The sequence below is a fragment of the Lycorma delicatula genome, chromosome 3 (assembly GCF_047948215.1).
Source record: "Lycorma delicatula isolate Av1 chromosome 3, ASM4794821v1, whole genome shotgun sequence".
In the NCBI taxonomy this organism is placed as follows: Eukaryota; Metazoa; Arthropoda; class Insecta; order Hemiptera; family Fulgoridae; genus Lycorma; species Lycorma delicatula.
The window spans coordinates 52,217,197-52,235,228 of NC_134457.1; the positions used below are offsets into that span (position 1 = coordinate 52,217,197).

The following is an 18,032-nucleotide window of genomic DNA, read 5'->3' on the forward strand; positions in this document are numbered from 1 at the left end:
TCATTTTTGATTATTCACCTAATAAGCTAATAGTAAAAACTGAATATTTTACACTATTAGGTCGAAATTAACATTTGTTACCAGTATACAGGAATTCACTAAACGGAATAGTTTAATTATTATTATTAACTTTTATTTATACGACACACCGGAAATCTAAAACTTTTGTTAATCAGCAACTCACTATGATACGAATAATACTGATCTAGTAATACGAGTAATAAAGAGATTTTTACTCTATCCTAATATTTCATGTAATATTGTTGAATTAATAATTGTATAAATATTTGATATTAATAAAAACTATTATTTTAGCAATTGTGTAACTGCCCACTTTATTAAAGAATTGGAGGATCGTATGTCACTTTCAAATGAAATAAGTTTAAATGAAGTGCAGCAAGAAACGTGTATATGCAATTTAATAGGCGTACAAGGAAGTCGTGTGTTGTCCAAATCAGATTTTTTTGATTGTAGCCCCGGACTTAAAATACAGAAACGTTTTTGAAAAATGTTGTTTTCTTATTTTACTTTTATTGAAAGGGGTGTTTAGATTACAGAAAACTTTACTTAAGAAAATTTATGAAATTATTTACAAATATTCACTACACTGAATATTTTCAGAAAAATATTATAAAAATTTATTTCCCATCTCTAAAAAATATATATATACATATATTCGTTTTTTTTGTTTTCTGGCACTAAATATTTTAATTTTTATTAGTAATTGGCATGAAAGTCTTGCAAAACCATGTTTGTTTTTTTTTTTAATCATTTAAAGCCACAGTACTATATCAATATTGTACTTAAGATTTTTACTTAAGTTAAAACATTACCTTCCAAGCAGTACATTTTAAAAGATGTATGAGTTCTATGCTTACTATAAAGAAATATGTTCCATTGTTAAAAAAATAAAAATTTTAAAAATCCTGTTTAACAGCTGTTGGAGAGTAGAAAATTTGTGATCTGTTACTTTTACTTTATATTTATTTGTGATGTGTAATTATGTAATTTTGTCGGGATTTATGTAGCTAATCGTTGTATGAAAATTAAAGCGACTAATTTATTTTTCATATTCCATTTTAATATTATATATATAAAATTTTGGAGTACGGTCCACTGTTGGCAACAATTGATGTTATAGAAGGGCAGGGTCATGGCTAGTTTTGTTTAGGATTCATTATCGGTCACTGTCACGCCACAGTTCGATAAACACTGTAGAATAAAATAAAATAAAAAAGTAAATTAAAAAAACGAAACAACATTGCAACAACGTCTACCCCAATGCCACTACTACTGTTCGCCTAACATCTACAACTCACGCAAATTTTAAAACTTCATACGGTCACTAACAGAATGCGAGTGTTTTGTATTGTTTTTAAAATGTTAAAATAATTAACTCAAGTTTATTCACAACAATCATTTTAAGTAATACTTCCGTGAACTGTACAAATCTGGTACATTCTCACGGAACGAATATACTATAAAAATATTTTAATGGTAGAAATAACGGCTTTCATCACTAAGTTATATTTCTAAGAGTTATTGACTGGTACAAATCCCATGGATTTTTTTTTTGTAGGAAATTAATTAATTACCTTTCATTATTATATATCACTTTTACTGTAAAATAAGATTAAACTGAAAATAAGATACCGGTAAACAAAGAAATAAAAAACAAAGAATTGGATTCAGATTGGGTCAACGTTTCCTTAAATTTTAAAGTAAAAGTTCGGTCCATTCATCTTTTCTAATTTTATTGTCTGTCAATCCTGAAACATGAAAAGGTAAGTTGTAAGTAATCAATTACTTAATATAATAACCAATAAAAACTTTTAGGAAGATATATTACTTTAATTTACCGAGTCGTTTGTGTTGTGTGTGTGTGTGTGTTTTTTGTTTGTTTGTTATAATAATTTCTTGTTCACGACGATGGCTATGGTATTTAAATTACACTAACATCCTCCGTTGTGACATCGCCTACGCTGTAAGCTATAAAACTTCAAAAATTAGAAATAGTTTTAGTAATTATGTGTGGACTGTTGCCCTCAAAGTTATGGCTGTTCACAATTTACTGGATAAAATGAAATCTTTAAAAAAAGGATATGTTTCCAAAATGAAAATTTTAATGAAATCAGTAGGATATAAATTTTACATATTTTAATCATACGATCTGTTTGAATATCTTTTTAATTCAAATAGTCAGTTTCAGTGTGGTAATTAAAAGCTGATTTGAGACCTAACATGTTTCTCGAAGGTTGAAATCGATTTTGAGCCGAGCGTTGCTCTTCAAGTAAATTCACGTCGTCTACGATAATAAATTCTAAGAGCCTTAGAAAGCTACTTCCTACCTGTGACCTCGCCGACCTGGACGTTATGAAAATATTAATACCAAATTCTAAGTCGAACCTAGCCAGTTGTGTATAGCTTACCGTAATGAAAATGTTAAGTCAGGATGTAAAAATGTACAGAGTGATACTTTTCTCGCGTCAGGATCAGTTCTCGCGAGTCGCCACCTGATTAGACAATGACATTTAATTTAGTAAAACACGTAATAACTTTCCGAAGAAGTTGATATCGATATCGAAATTTAACATTCCTCAAACCAGCAAAACTTTATTAAATAGTCATAATTCCTTTAATTATATTATCAGACTAATTTTTCATGTATATTACGATAATAATACAATGTGATCTTTTATAGATAATGATATTAAATTTAGTGAATCACATAATTACTGTGTGAAGAAATGATTATTGACATAAACAATGATCGATGTGAACAACGACATTAAGTTTAATATAAGAAGTTCTAGGTTATTGATTTATACTCTTTTAATTTTTTGATTTATGTAACAGTGTGATAACCATTCCAGTGTTTGTGTTAAAATAGCTTACCATTCTCACCAATCCTTGAACTGAGGTAAACGGCGATCATAAGAGTGCAACGTAAGGTTCAAATTTCGTAATGGTCGGTTCAATAGTTTTCGCGTTGATCAGGAAAAAAATGAAAATATGTTTTCTCTTTATATAGTAGTAAGATTTAAACTTTGGTAAAACATACATTGTCGATTTGTATAATAAAACTTAGTTAACAGATAACTTGTTTCGGTTTTTAAAAATTTTTTTTTTTTTAAGTTTACTTTAAACATTTTTAGGATTTTTTCCTTTTTATTTTGTAGTTTGGGGTAGCTTCATTTATTTTCTTAGGTTGGAAATCCTTTATTTAGTGGTTGTGCTTATCAACCTACGAGTACTTTAACCTAATCAATTTACATTCAAAAAAATCAATAACAATAAAATTCAAAATCAAAAAATATAAACCCAAACGTTTTCAATAATTTTTGGTCCTGGAGTCAGCTGATTTACTACTTCTTTTTAATTATCCAGAATATATAAAAACATACTTTCAAAATATAACAGCATCTCAAACACTAACCTCATATAAAATTTAAACCTTTATAAAATATTTGCCTTTGAGATATGATCTACAGACTACTCAACACACACATATCACCTAATGATCACGTACAGTTCCACACTGTAAATCACTAAAACACAATTTTTATAATAAATGTTTTATTAATAAGTTTGGTGTGTTACATTTAATTTCAAATGAAACATTGAAATGAAATTTTTCGGTTTTAATTTGTGATCATCATTTTTTTTATTTACAAAAAATCATTTTGTAGTAGTAATATTATTGATCCGATATTATACGCTATTATTTGTACAAAGTATATAATACATAGCTCTATTTTTAACCGATTTATGTTTAATATCGTCTGTTTTTTATTCTATTAAATCAGATTCCGTAATGATAGCTCAGTCAAAATTTGTATATATTTTTTTTACTTGTACGAAGTAAAGGAAGTATTGTGATCGCTAAAAATTTCGGTTTTCAGATTTCAACGGAAATATCCATTTTGATCAGTTTCGGCGTGACCTCTGTACGTATATGCGTATGTATCGCGCATAACTCAAATACGATTAGCCGTAGGATGTTGAAATTTTGGATTTAGGATTGTTGTAACACCTAGTTGTGTATCTCCCCTTTTGATTGCAATCGACTGGACCAAAAAAATCTCCTTTTACTTTACCTTTAAATATATTGATATATTAATAATTATTAACCTCTATTTCTAAATGATTCTTTACAATAATAAGTCAATAATAACAATAAAAAAAAAAGTATGAAAAAAATATCAGAAGTTATTAATGAAATAAAATTTTATTTACTTTTCATTAAAAAAAAAAAAAAAGTGTATATGTAATTTAATAAGCGTAAACTGACTGATAAGCGTTACTGATGTGGTGTCCACATCAGTTTTTTTTCATATAACCTTCATATTTAGATAATTACAAACATCGTGTTCTCTGTAATTATATGGTTAAATAGGTAGTGAAAAAAATTAGATTAATAAGCGATCTCCATATCTTGAATTTACTTTAATGAATTTGTTAAGTTATTACAGCTGGATAAACAATTTGAGTAAATTGGCGTCTATCGTAATAGGATTTAAACTATATTGTCCTCGATGATAGATTAAAAAATATTTTTATAATTTATTACTTTTTCTAAAGCGAAATTTTAACAAAAGTACTTAGAAAAAAGTTGTTAATAATTCGAATTTTTTTTGAATTTGACAATTTGTATTTTTTTTTATGACATCACAAATATTCCAAAAGCAAAGTTTTTTCTACAATGAGGGTTATAGTTTTGATTAATTGGTTCGTATGATTTCCAGAAGTTTCCAAATATCTAGTGCCGCTTTCTTGATTTAAGGCCTAGAAGAGCTGCGTTCTGTGTACTTGTAATGAATATAGGCTTCCTGTAGCGTGTTACATCAGGAGTAACAATGTACAGTTTTATTACATAGGCCAGGATACATAGTTATCGATTAGAATCCAATAACATAGTTGTAGACGGGGACAGTTTTGAGGAGCCGTTATAATTATGATATAACCGTTCGGCTATACCTCGAACCTCCCAAAAAGGTAAGCTGGAGTTAGCCGTCTAGGACGTCTACGACACACGAGCATAACAAAATTTAAAATATTTTACACAAAAATATTGCTATATTCTAGGTTTTTATAAAGATCTATAAATTCAGTGACCCCTAAACAAATTCTCACTTCAGATTACCCTGCGCCTTAGTTGTTCGTTTTTTACATCTTTCATTGGAGTGAAAAATTCAATATTACTGTTATTTATTTCATAATTTAACATTAATAATTGTTATTAATTGACTGATTTCGAAGATTTATTTTTAAAATTTTTATTTATTTATTATTTTCACCCGCAATTACATATTTTAGTTTTAATAATAATATAATGAAAAGAAATTTAATAAAAGAATTTCTGCAGTATAACTAAAATGTGTAACTTTTCCATCTTCCTTATTACATTTAAATATATATTTGATTATTCTACCGTATTCTGTTAATGATTATGAATTATTATTAATGGATCTGCATAGACGATAAGACCAGTTAAAAACCATAAATTTAAGTATTATTGTAAATGTATTTTATTTAAAACTAGAAGTGAAAATGTCACACATCGCTTATATAATATTGATTATAATAGTCTAAAAGTTTTTAATTTACATTAACTTACATTAAAAACTTTTTCTCTTTTATAAATATTATAATATTAATATTTAACTTTTTATTTTCGTTATTTATTGTGTAGATGTATTTATTTGTAGATGTTTATTTTTTAATAACTTATTTTGTATAGAAATTTATTCTTTTTTACCTATTTATAAATATAAAATTTGTTATTAGTTAAAAAATAAGACTTTTATTTTGGATTTAAAAAATCTACACCAAAATTTAATTTTTCTTCTGAGAGATTGTCTGTATATGAGTGTAAAGTCACGGAATGCTAATAATAATTTTATGCGATACATAGGGGTCAAATATATTCTTTTAAATCTCCCTCGTATCTGTCATACATCGCAATTCCTATTTTAATTTTGATTAAGGGCTGCTTATTGTGATCTTGCTGAAAGCGATGACTGCGCAAATAGTAGAATGTAGGTCTATTAGCGTGCTAATAAGTGATCCCTGGACGTGATTACAGCCATATTGTTTTGATTATATAAGCTTTTACGATGAAGCTTTTCGGTAAGAGTAGTTACAGTCACGGATACTGTGAGTAAAGAGTAAAAAAAAAGTGAAATATCACATATATTTTCCTTGGAAGTTGCTTAATCTTAAAGTTCCTGATAAAATGTAATTAAAAAAATATTATCTATTAGTACAAAGCCAGAAAAAGATTATTTTCTATTTAAGACTAGCTGATCTATATGTCTAAACCAGTTTATAAAGTATGTGAAAAAAAAATTTGTTGGGTTCACCGTTTGAAATTTTGAACGTATTTTATTTTTGAATCATAATTTCCTCTATAGTCTGTAATTCTTTTGATTTTTCTTCCGATAACGTCAAATCTGATTTGCTTGGTTTTTACCTAATATTTAATTTAAAAAAGTATGTTAAATTTTGTAGTTTACAGTAGAAATAAAAATAAATCTGCTACTATGTAGATTGGTTGAGAAATTTTACACCTTTTATTCTGTGTTCTAAGAAACTTATAATACAAAAGTAATGAAATTACTCATTTAAATCTTTAGCATCCTATTTGACATTTGACTCTAAATTAAAGTACATTTGATCTCGCTGTATAACTTATATCCCTTTTCAATTTATTCATCAAAATTCTTATCCTGTTAAAGAGACACTTACCCTTATGATGATCAGGAGCACAATAATATAGAATTTTTGTGCATCATCAATAATCCATGGGGAACCCCTTAGAATTATTTTACAAACAAATAATAATTTTAGTCTCAGTTGATGAAAAAAATTGTATTTTTTCTTTTTTTACGTAAAAGCTGTTGAAGTTTTCTCAGTATCGAAGATTATTAGGTTTGATTTAAAAATCTTAAGTTGCTAAAAATAATTGTATTATTCCGTAATAAAAAGATTAATTAATGTAAATAAATCGCACGAAAAGAAAAGAAAGTTACTTTCACCACTCCATTACACTAGCTGACAGATCTCATGCAAAGTATACGAGGTGTGGCTATTAAATAACGAGACTAATGCTGCTACAGAAGAACTGCGCATGTGCCAAATTCGTACGACCGACAGCTGTGTAGCGTGAAGCCTTCTCGTTCGATTGTTGTCAGTCCAGTTTCTGTAGACATATTTGTCTGGCCGTGGCTTTCGTTTATATAACATCTGTTCTTACTAAGGAAGTATTTTGGTCGCGAAAAATTTCGGTTTTAGATTTCAACGGAAATATCCATGTTGACCATCCCTGAATTAATTTTTACTAGTTTTGGCGTGACGTCCGTACGTATGTATGTATGTATGTACATACGTACGACGGTACGTACGTACGTATGTATCTCGCATAACTCAAAAACGATTAGCAGTAGGATGTTGAAATAGTGAATTTAGGACTGTTGTAACATCTAGTTGTGCATCTCCCCTTTTGATTTGCAATTTTGATTGGAAATTTTGATTCGACTGAACCAAATGTGTCCAAAAAAGCCCAAAATCCAAAAAAAAACGTTTTCTTAATTCTTAACTGACGTCATAAGCCTTTATTGAGAGCTTTTCAATGATATATCATGAGTGGTACTTATTTTCATTGGCTCCAGAGTTTAGTCAAATAAAATTTTAATTAATGAAATATCTGCACATCTAGGGAAGCCACATGGGTTTGAATCCGACTTAATCTCCTTTTTAACTTTTTTTTTTAAATTTAAATATATTGATTTATTAATAATTATTAACCTCTCATTGTAAACAAATTTTTATGATGAATAATAATTCAATAACAAAATATATATATATATATATATATATATATATATATATATATATATATATATAAAGATCAGAAGTTTTTAATGAAACAAGATTTTATGTACATTTCATTTAAAAAAAAAGTGCAAATGTAATTTAACAGGCGTACAAAGAAGTCATGTATTGTCCACATCAGCTTTTTTTTGTTTTACCGAAAAAATTATAAATGTTTTATTAGAGCAAAGAATTGTAGTCAAATTTCATATGAAACTTGAAAAAACCGCTACTAAAACATATCTTTTATTAAAAAAAGCATGTGGTAATGAATGTTTATCACGTGGGCGGGTTTTTGAGTGGTTTGGCGTTTCCAAGATGGCCGAGAAGACATTGATGATCATGTTCGCTCGGGTCGCCCTCCCACGTCAAAAACGGATAAAAATATTGAAAAAATTGGTAATCTGATCGATCTGACCATCGGTCAACTATTCTTGTCTTTATTTTTCCTCAACTTCGTGAAAAAATAAGGAAAAATCTACCCGAATTGTGGAAGAACAAGTCATGGGTTCTTCATCAGGACAACGTACCGACTCGCACTCCATTGTCTGTCAGACGTTTCTAGCCAAGTATAACATCCTAGCGTTAGACCATCCGCCTTATTCGTCTGACCTGGCACCATGTGACTTTTATCTGTTCCCAAATCTGTATTAAAAGGAACAAGATTTCAGACCGTTGAAGCTGTGAAAGAAAAAGTGACACATGTCGTGAAAGAGCTCACAGAAGAAGACTTCCAGCACTGTTTAGAACAATGGAAAATTCCATTTTAGGGATAGAGGAGGGGTGTATTTTGAAGGGGGATATTTACTAAATATGTATAAATTTAAAATAAAATATTTTGCAGCATTAGTCTCGTTATTTAATAGCCACACCTTGTTTTATCTTCGTAGATATGCTACGGATATTGTATCGGTTAACGCGTTGACATATATTTATCTATAAGTAATATATAAATAACAGAGAATTATAAAAATTATTTATTATGCAAATAAAATAAAATAAACTTTTCAAAGTGTAAGACATATGTATAACTAATATTTCTATTACCTATATAATTTTGACAATTGTAATGTACATACGCTGAGGCGTAATAGCTTTACAGGATAATAGCTTTACATAGAATTAAATAAGTATTATAAATAAAGTTGCTAATTCTAATAATAAATTAATATTGACAATACAATATCAATAAATAAAGCACAAAACAAAATATGACTTTTTTTTTTTAAAAAGTAAAGTTCTAAGAACAGAAAATAAGGAAATTGCTGTGGATTTTAACAATTTTAAAATTATGTTTAATAACTAATTTTCCATCCTAATATCAATAGGGTTAAGTCCAAAATTATTATGATATTATACAAAGAGGAAAGTATTGGTTATTAAGTGTGAAATTAGTTTACTAAAACAAAAGTTATAAGAAATGATTACCTCCATCATACGTTCCAAATCCCTACGTAGAAATGCCTTTAGAAACTGTGAGAGGTGAGGTTAAAATAATGAAATTAGAATTTTCACATAAATTTTTGTAGAAATTGACAGAACGCAAAAATATATTTAAAAAATCTGATGTGGTTACCAAATGACTTCCTTGTACGCTTTTTAAATTACGTATACACATTTTAAAAAATGAAAACTACATTAAATTTTATTTCATTAATAACTTATGATATTTTTTTCATAGTTTTTTCATTTTTATTGTTATTTCTGAATTATCGTAAAAATTTGTTTACAATGAGATATTAATAATTATTAATAAATCAATATATAAATTTAAAAAAAAGGAGGTGAAGAAGGATTTGTACCGATGTTTCTTCCTCTTGTAAGATCGAAATATTTCATTAATTAAAATTTTATTTGGCTATAACTCTGGAATCAATGAAAATAAGAACCACATGATAAATCGTTAAAAAGCTCTGAATGAAGGCTTTTCAAAATCCAAACAAATTTGGATTTTGGGCTTTTTTGTGCACTTTTGGTTCAGTCGATTGCAATCAAAATTTGAGGTACACAACTAGATGTTACAACAATCCGAAATCCAAAATTTCAATATCTACGGTTAATCGTTTTTGAGTTATGCGAGATGCATACGTACGTACGTACGTACGTACAGACGTCCCGCCAAAACTAGTCAAAATGGATTCAGGATGGTCAAATAGATATCACCGTTAAAATCTGAAAACCGAAATTTTTTCGATCTCAATACCTTTCCATTACTTCGTAAAAGGACGTAAAATTGTTGGTATTTTTATTTATTTATTTTTTACTTCCTTGTACGAAGTAAAGGAAGTATTGTCCTTGCGAAAAAATTCGGTTTTCAGATTTCAATGGAAATATCCATTTTGACCATCCCTGAATCTATTTAGACTAGTTTCAGCGTGACCTCTGTACGTATGTATCCTGCATAACTCAAAAACGATAATGTTGCATAACTCAAAAGCCGTAGAATGTTGAAATTTTGGATTTAGGACTGTTTTAACATCCCTTTTGATTGCAATAGATTGGACTAAAAGTTTCCAAAAAAGTCCAAAATCCAAATGTTTTAGATTTTGGACTTTTTCTTAATTGCAGTTATAAGCCCTTATTTAAGAGCTTTTCAACGATATAGCATAAGTGATCCTTATTTTCATTGGTTCCAGAGTTAAAGCCAAATAAAATTTTAATTAATAAAATATTTGGATGTTACAAGGGAATCAGACTTCATTTCCTTTTTTTTTCTAATTTTTTTTTTTATGTTAATCATATTGATTTATTAATAATTATTAACCTTTGATTATAAAATCATATGTATGATAAATAATAATTCAATAACAAAAAAAAAAATAAAAAAGTGAAATAAAGTCAGAAGTTATTAGTGAAATAAAAGTTTATGCACTTTTAATTTTAAAAAAATGTGTATATGTAATTTAATATATAAGGAAGTTATGTGGTGTCCATAACAAATTTTTTTTAGCAGCTATATATATATATATATATATATATATATATAAGTTGATTGAAGTTTTTTTTTTAATAAGTATGGCAATTGATTTCCAGAATTCACAGAAGATAGTAAGAGAAATAGAGTGATGACGAGATAAAGTAAGCCACAATGTATTTATGCACAATGTCTTACGTAAGATAGTAATTCTACAGTTATATTCTTACAGTAGATCCTGTGTATTACGATAGTATACTCCGCATATTGTATATGCGGAGTTATAATAAACAAACAAAAGTCTTTAACAGCTACTTTCTACTGAATGCGGACGGTAGAAAATCTTATTATTTACCAATTATAACTACAAGGTAGTTTCACAACACCTAGAACAAGATTCCGGACACACCGGATTGGTCTTGTAGTTATCTCGTCATCGCAGATCAGTTGATTTCGAAGTCAAGGGTTCTATGGTGGGTTACTTTTGTATGGATTTGAATACTAGATTGTGGATACCGGAGTTCTTTGGTGGTTGGGTTTCAATTAACCGCACATCTCAGGAATTGTCAACCTGACACTTTACAAGACTATATAGTTCATTTACATTCGTACATATCATCCTCTCGTAAGTAACCTTACGGTTTTTCCGGAAGCTAAACAGAAAAAGAAAGAGCAAGATTCCGAAGTTGAAGACAGTAAAAAATAGAAGGTAAAAAGCAAACGACCTAATCGGTGTTTAATAAATCAAAGTCAAGCAACGTTGCTAGACGCAATTTTCTTGAATGTTATTTACACGAATAAGTGATTAATAATTATTATAGTTCATGCCATTTAGAATTGGTAAATAATAAGATTTTCTACCGTCCGCATTCAGTACGAAGTAGCTGTAAAAGACTTTTGTTTGCTCTGTAGCATTGTATGAATACGAAACATGAGTTGTTGCCTAAGGAATAGTAGTATTGAGATTTTGAAACTCTTGATAACTGAGGTTACCGCTGTATATTATTGGGGATAACTTCTAAGAAACTATTCATATGGGCCAAAGTCTAAAAGCTTGCGGAATCAGATAAACAAAAAATGGTGAAGCTCTATTAGATTAAGAGATGCATAGATATATAAGATCAAGACTGGTTTATTGGAACTTTGTAGTAACGGATCCGAATTTAACAGATTTAGAAACAAAAAAGAGTAGCTGAAGAGAGAACCTAATGGCGAAGAGATAAAAAGCAGTTTTTTTTTAATTTAATGATTGGAGAAAAAATAGTCGTAAGTTGTACGTTATTTATTATGTCCTAGGTTAACGTACACTCGTTGATCCGTATAATGAAGTTAAATTTAAGAATTAATGTAGTATTATTTACTATATTAAACAATGACATTTAAGATTCCTTTTGTTAAATTTTTTAAATCCTTGCCTTGTAATTTATTTTTGAAAAATTCCTATTTTATATTAAAAATTGAACGCTTAAATTATTTTATTGTTTTTTAAAGCGGAATTATCTTCTTTTCCTTTTATAAAATAATCCAGTTTAACTTCGTTTCGTTACCGTTTTATTTTTAAACTGGAAAGAGCTCTGCAGAAGTATTATTAAAATTTTATGCGATAGCCGGTTGAATTACAATAGATATTTACGACTGTGTAATGAAAAATCGAGATGAGAGTTTAGTTGTCGATGCCGCCTTTCTTAGATCGCTTTAGTTGTTTCTTTAAAAAGATGATGAACGTAGTCGCAGTTATGGAGGGGGAAGTGATCTGAGGCCGGCCACGCCTTCTCGCTTGCATTATTTTCATCGGTTAATGATCATAGCTTTTTTCTTAAACCGATCGGTTTCTATCGAAGAACTTGTTTAATAGTTATTATAATTAACCGACATAAGAAGACCAAGTGCTAACACAAGAGAACAATTCCAATTCATATTAAGTGTATTCTAGTTTGATTTTTATTTAACACCTAATTTGTTGTATCCTGTTTCCATATGTTATTTAGTGTAATAAACTCAAATATCGCTATAATTTTCAATTTTTTTTATCAGTTTACCGCATTTCATAAATATGGAATATTACACGGTAAAAAAAAAATGTGTCTAGATAATGTTTTTATTTTTTTTCAATAATTAACTATGTTTTTGTTAGGGTTGCACTGTTAACTACTGAAAAACCTTATTTTCGTTTTATAATACAACCGAATAATCTTCGTCGGCAACCAAATTAATACAATTTAATGTAAAATCATAAAACTTTAGAATTATCAATAATCATACAATCTTACGATTTTATTTTATTTACATTTCAGAGGATGATCTGTTAGTCATTATATAATGAAGTCAATATAATTAACCCACGGGGTTGACTAGTGGTGAACGCGTCTTCGAAAATCAGCTGATTTCGAAGTGGAGAGTTCCAACGTTCAAATCCTAGTAAAGGCGGTTATTTTTATACGGATTTGAATACCAGATCGTGGATACCGTTGTTCTTTGATGGTTGGGTTTCAATTAACCGCACATCTCAGAAATGGTCGACCTCAGAATGTACAAGATTACACTTCACTTTACACTTATACATATCATCCTCTTAAGTAATACCTGACGGTGATTCCCATAGGCTAAACAGGAGAAAAAAAAGAAGTTACAAATAATTGCTATCGGTTACATTTTTTCATGAGGCATATAATTTAAGATATTTTATTTATTTTTTTCCGCCAACCTAAAACAAATGCATTGAATATGTATTACTACGTAAGAACAAGAATTTTCTTTAATTTAAAATCCCGTTTATTGTTCGGGTGATATATAGCTGAGGAAATACGATACGTTAACTACGCTTTGTAACAATTCTGCTCTGGCCTAATGAATTTCATCAATAAAAGTAAGAATAAATTATTAATGGTATAGTTTGGGGCAATCACGCTAAATTATTTATTTATTTTTTTTTATTAAAATATTTAATATTTCAACATGAATTGTACTTATTTTTTAATGTTAATTTTGCAAAAACGGGTAAAAATCCTTTTTTGCATAAAGTTTGTTATATTACTTTTCAGTCAGATTGCATTTGATGTTCCTTCAGAATGAACGATAATATCTGTTTAATAGTTAATTTTAAAAAACTTGAAAATAGATAATTTCTATTAAGCCGATCTACGTGGCGGTGTGGTAGCGTCTCAGCTTTTCATCCGGAGATCCTGGGTTCGAATCCCGGTCAGATATGGCGTTTTTCATTCGCTAAAAATTTCCATTCTCTTGGGAAAAATAATCAAAGCAGTCGATGCCTGTCTTCTCAAAAAAAATATTGAAAAAAATCATATTACTTTGTACTACTATATTGTATTCTATGAATTATTCAGTTTTTGTTTACTGGATGAATTAATTCACCACAGAAGCTTACAGAAAAGTTTGTCCGTGGGAATATGCAAATGGATTTTGTAGCGTATGAAAAATGCCATGTCTGACAGGAATGGGAACCCAGGATATCCAGATGAAAATCTGCGACGCTACCACTCCATCGCAGAGATCGTCTGTCCTTTTACTCTCAAAATAGAATAAACAGATATATCCTACCTACCCGTTGGCGTATGTTTATATACCAAGATTTTACCTACTACAGCTATATATGCTCGCTTGTAGCTATTTCTTTGCCGATGAGTTTAAAGCACAATAATTCTATTGACAATAAAGTTAAAAAATCGAGGATGGCTTTAATCTACTCCCCAACCATCTGCTTTCTGTAAACTTGTGGAATTTTAATTCATTTTTCAGATATTTTCCTTAAAAAATATTTTTTAATCGAAATTGATTTAGTTTTGAAAATGCGCAAAAATCTATTAACTAGTATTTTCTCATTCTTCTTGATCAGTTCTTCACTGTTTGGACCAACGGTTTCATCAGTTATAAGCCGCTTTTCAAGTAATACTTTATTCATTCACGAGTAGTTATTTAAAGAAAAACTGGCTGTACGAAGAAAGTTTTACAAATTATATGATTAAAATGAGTAGCCTGCTTAGGACTAAGATAGCTAATTGAAATAAGGTTAAGTAGGCTGATTTTGTTTGATTAGAAAATCCTATTAAACGGTCCAATTAATGTAATTAGGTCTGCGGTTTAATAATGCATGAAATTACGATAATTATTACAGTAGATTTATTATATTATTTCTATTTAAGTGAACTTAAGAATCTATAAATTATTTTAATTACAATAACAAATCGTCAAATAAAAAAAGAGAAGTAATTAAGGCTATATTAATAACGAGAGTAAACGTATTGCAGGCTTTTTAATTAAATAAAATACTAAATAAACTGTAGCATTGCATGGTTGTTTATTAAGTAGTTTATTCTTGGGATTTCTGGGAAGTAGATGCAGCGAACTTTAGCGAAATAAAGAAGTTAATTAAAATTTTATAAGGAAAATTATCTTTTATTGTGTTATATCATACTGTCGTGCCTTATTAAATTATATCCTTTTATGAAATTATTGTTAAAATAAAACTGTTTCAATTGTTTTACGATTTAAGAAAAAAATTGAAAACAAAGGTTTAGGTTCATTGCACTATTCTACTTTATATCCACTTATTTTTATATAATAAATATATATTTTAGCATAAATAGTTGTCCTGCATTAATGAAAACAGTACAATTGAATTATACTAATTCAATACTAATAGGTATAGTATAGGTTTCTATACTAATAGTATAGAAGTAGTGATTGTATTGTCTAAGAGATTGTATTTAGTTTGATTTTTACTTTTAAAAAATACATAAAAAAAGAAGAATTGATATGTTTTTATACGTACATAACATTTCTTTTTAACAGCCTAACTAATCATAAAAATTCCGGTATTCTGTAACGCATTTGCCAACTTCTATGGCAAGTATCATTGCAAAACATTAGCTTGCGCTAATTTTATATATAAATAAAAGTAGGATACGTTAAATTACTTTCTATTTAAACGAGTTATTATACTTCACTAATAACTATAATAACCTATTTGATTATAATTTGAATTGTCGTAGTGGTGATCAGTCAATGTTTTAAAAAACCTGAATCTATCTATCTTACGTAATTAATTGATAAACTTTTTTTGGAACGAAAATTTTATTTGAAGAAAATATTGTATCGGACCGTGAGAGAAAAAATTATTTCTGAACTCTGTTAAACGCGGTGATAAAAGTATTTCTTCGTTGAATGCCTCGTGCTTCTACAAATTTTAATTCCGTTATTTCAGAGAATGGAAAAAAAGGCGTAATATTAAATTAATTTTATTAAGGATTTAAAATTTTTATATTACGCCACTCCTATATTTTCATGTATGCTACAATTAGCATTCTTGATTTTCAAATTTAAATTATTTGGAAATGTGTGATTTTCAGATTATTTTATTATCAGGTTATTTTACGTTTACCTTACCGATAGTTTTATTATAATATCATTTGTATTAACGAAACTTGTTATTATATCACGATATTATCTACCGTTGTAATTGACTGCACAATTCTACTAAATAGATCTATTGACATATTTGATAGATCGATCGCAATTACTTGGTTATACGGGGTTAGAGAATGTATGTGTTAGTCTAGTAGGTTAATTACCGTTGTGCGCTGGTCTTAAGTGTTGAGAATTATTATTACTGCTGTAGCCACGCATCGACAATCATGCCGATCGAACACGTTGGAATGTAAACAAAAAGCTTAGAGAAGCAAAAAACAAGGTCTGTTGAAAGGAATAGATAAAAGAAGATTACGAGTGGGGCGACCAATGAAACCGGAGTAAGGGGGCGGGACGATATTCGATTGGTCGATCCGGGTTTACCTTTTGGTGGGGGACTGGGTGTGGACCGCTTCGGTTCCAGTCACCTGCTAGCAGTTACGCGGGTCGCATCATGCCGTCGTCTTTGTTACTGTGAACGAAGAGATGCCGCGCCCCTGTCGCGAGTCCTACGGGGACCAGAAGCCGCCGTATTCTTACATATCGTTGACGGCGATGGCCATCTGGAGTTCTCCGGAAAAAATGTTGCCGCTTTCGGATATCTACCGCTTCATCAGCGATAGGTTTCCGTACTACAGACGTAATACGCAGAGATGGCAGAATTCTCTCAGGCATAATTTATCGTTTAACGATTGTTTCGTGAAGATACCGAGGAGGCCGGACCGGCCCGGCAAAGGAGCGTACTGGGCGCTTCATCCTGCCGCCCTCGATATGTTCGAAAACGGATCTCTTCTGCGCCGAAGAAAACGTTTTAAGTTAATGAAATCGGATAAGGACAGACTAGAAAACGAATTGGCCGCTCTAGCGAATATGAACCGTTTTTTGTTCGCACCGCCTCCGACTTCAGCCCACGTGCCGCCTTCTCAGACCGCTCAACCTCCGCCGCCGGCTGCTCCACCGGCTGTTGAACTGCTGACCGTGTCGTCCGAACCACCTCCGAGGCCGAAAAGGGATTTCACCATCGAAAGCCTAATCTCGCCAGACCGACCGTCGTCGAGTCCGCCACCACCGGCGCCATGTTGTCCTCCACCGAGTTTGCACCCACATCCTCTAGTCCTGCTGCCACCTCCTCCGCCTCCGCCACCGTATTTTCATCATCCTCAGCATGTGTTCAGGTTCAGCCCGACGTTGAGAGCCGTTTGACAATGAGTAACCCGCAGCTCTTCAAAGACTGGTAAATTATCGAAATTTAATTTAGCGTAAAAATGAAATTTAGCCTCGACTCGTTTTAAAACGGTTCATGTCTCCGGTGTGAAGTATTAAGTTTAAATTCTATTTATAAAATAGTTAATTACGTGTTGTTAAAGCTTTATTGGAGTCAATCCTTTGATAGACGTAAAAAAAACGAATTATTTAATTAAAAGTTTAGGTTAAGAAAGGTTTAAATTTAATAATTTATCATCATAAATGATTTCAATCACGTATGTAGCAAAATAATATTATTTAGTTTAGGCTGCTAAGTCAAACAAATTCTACGCATTGCTTTATGTTATTATTATTATTTTAACTATACATTTTAGTTTAACGATAACCTAAATTGTTGGAGTGCAATATTATAATTTTTATTATATTTTTATACCATTAAGATTAAATAAATTAATGTATACACTCGGTAAAAAATTGAGAACTTTTGTAATTAATTAAATAACAGTAAATAGGCTAAATTTATTATTTACACTTTTTTGTTATGTTAACTTAGATTATATTTATAGAATTTGTTTGAAATTTTATAGTTTATTTTCTGTATTAGGCTCTTTACGAT

The 18,032-nt window shown here is 29.7% G+C and overlaps 1 protein-coding gene across 1 annotated transcript; it reads left to right on the forward strand.

Moving 5' to 3' along the window:
- The first annotated feature begins 16,669 nt into the window (after window positions 1-16,669).
- Window positions 16,670-17,565, forward strand: LOC142320888 (fork head domain-containing protein FD4-like). The gene has a single exon (XM_075358873.1). It carries the CDS (start codon window positions 16,697-16,699, stop codon window positions 17,411-17,413), a length of 717 nt encoding a protein of 238 aa, XP_075214988.1. The 5' UTR covers window positions 16,670-16,696; the 3' UTR covers window positions 17,414-17,565.
- The last annotated feature ends 467 nt before the right edge of the window (window positions 17,566-18,032 follow it).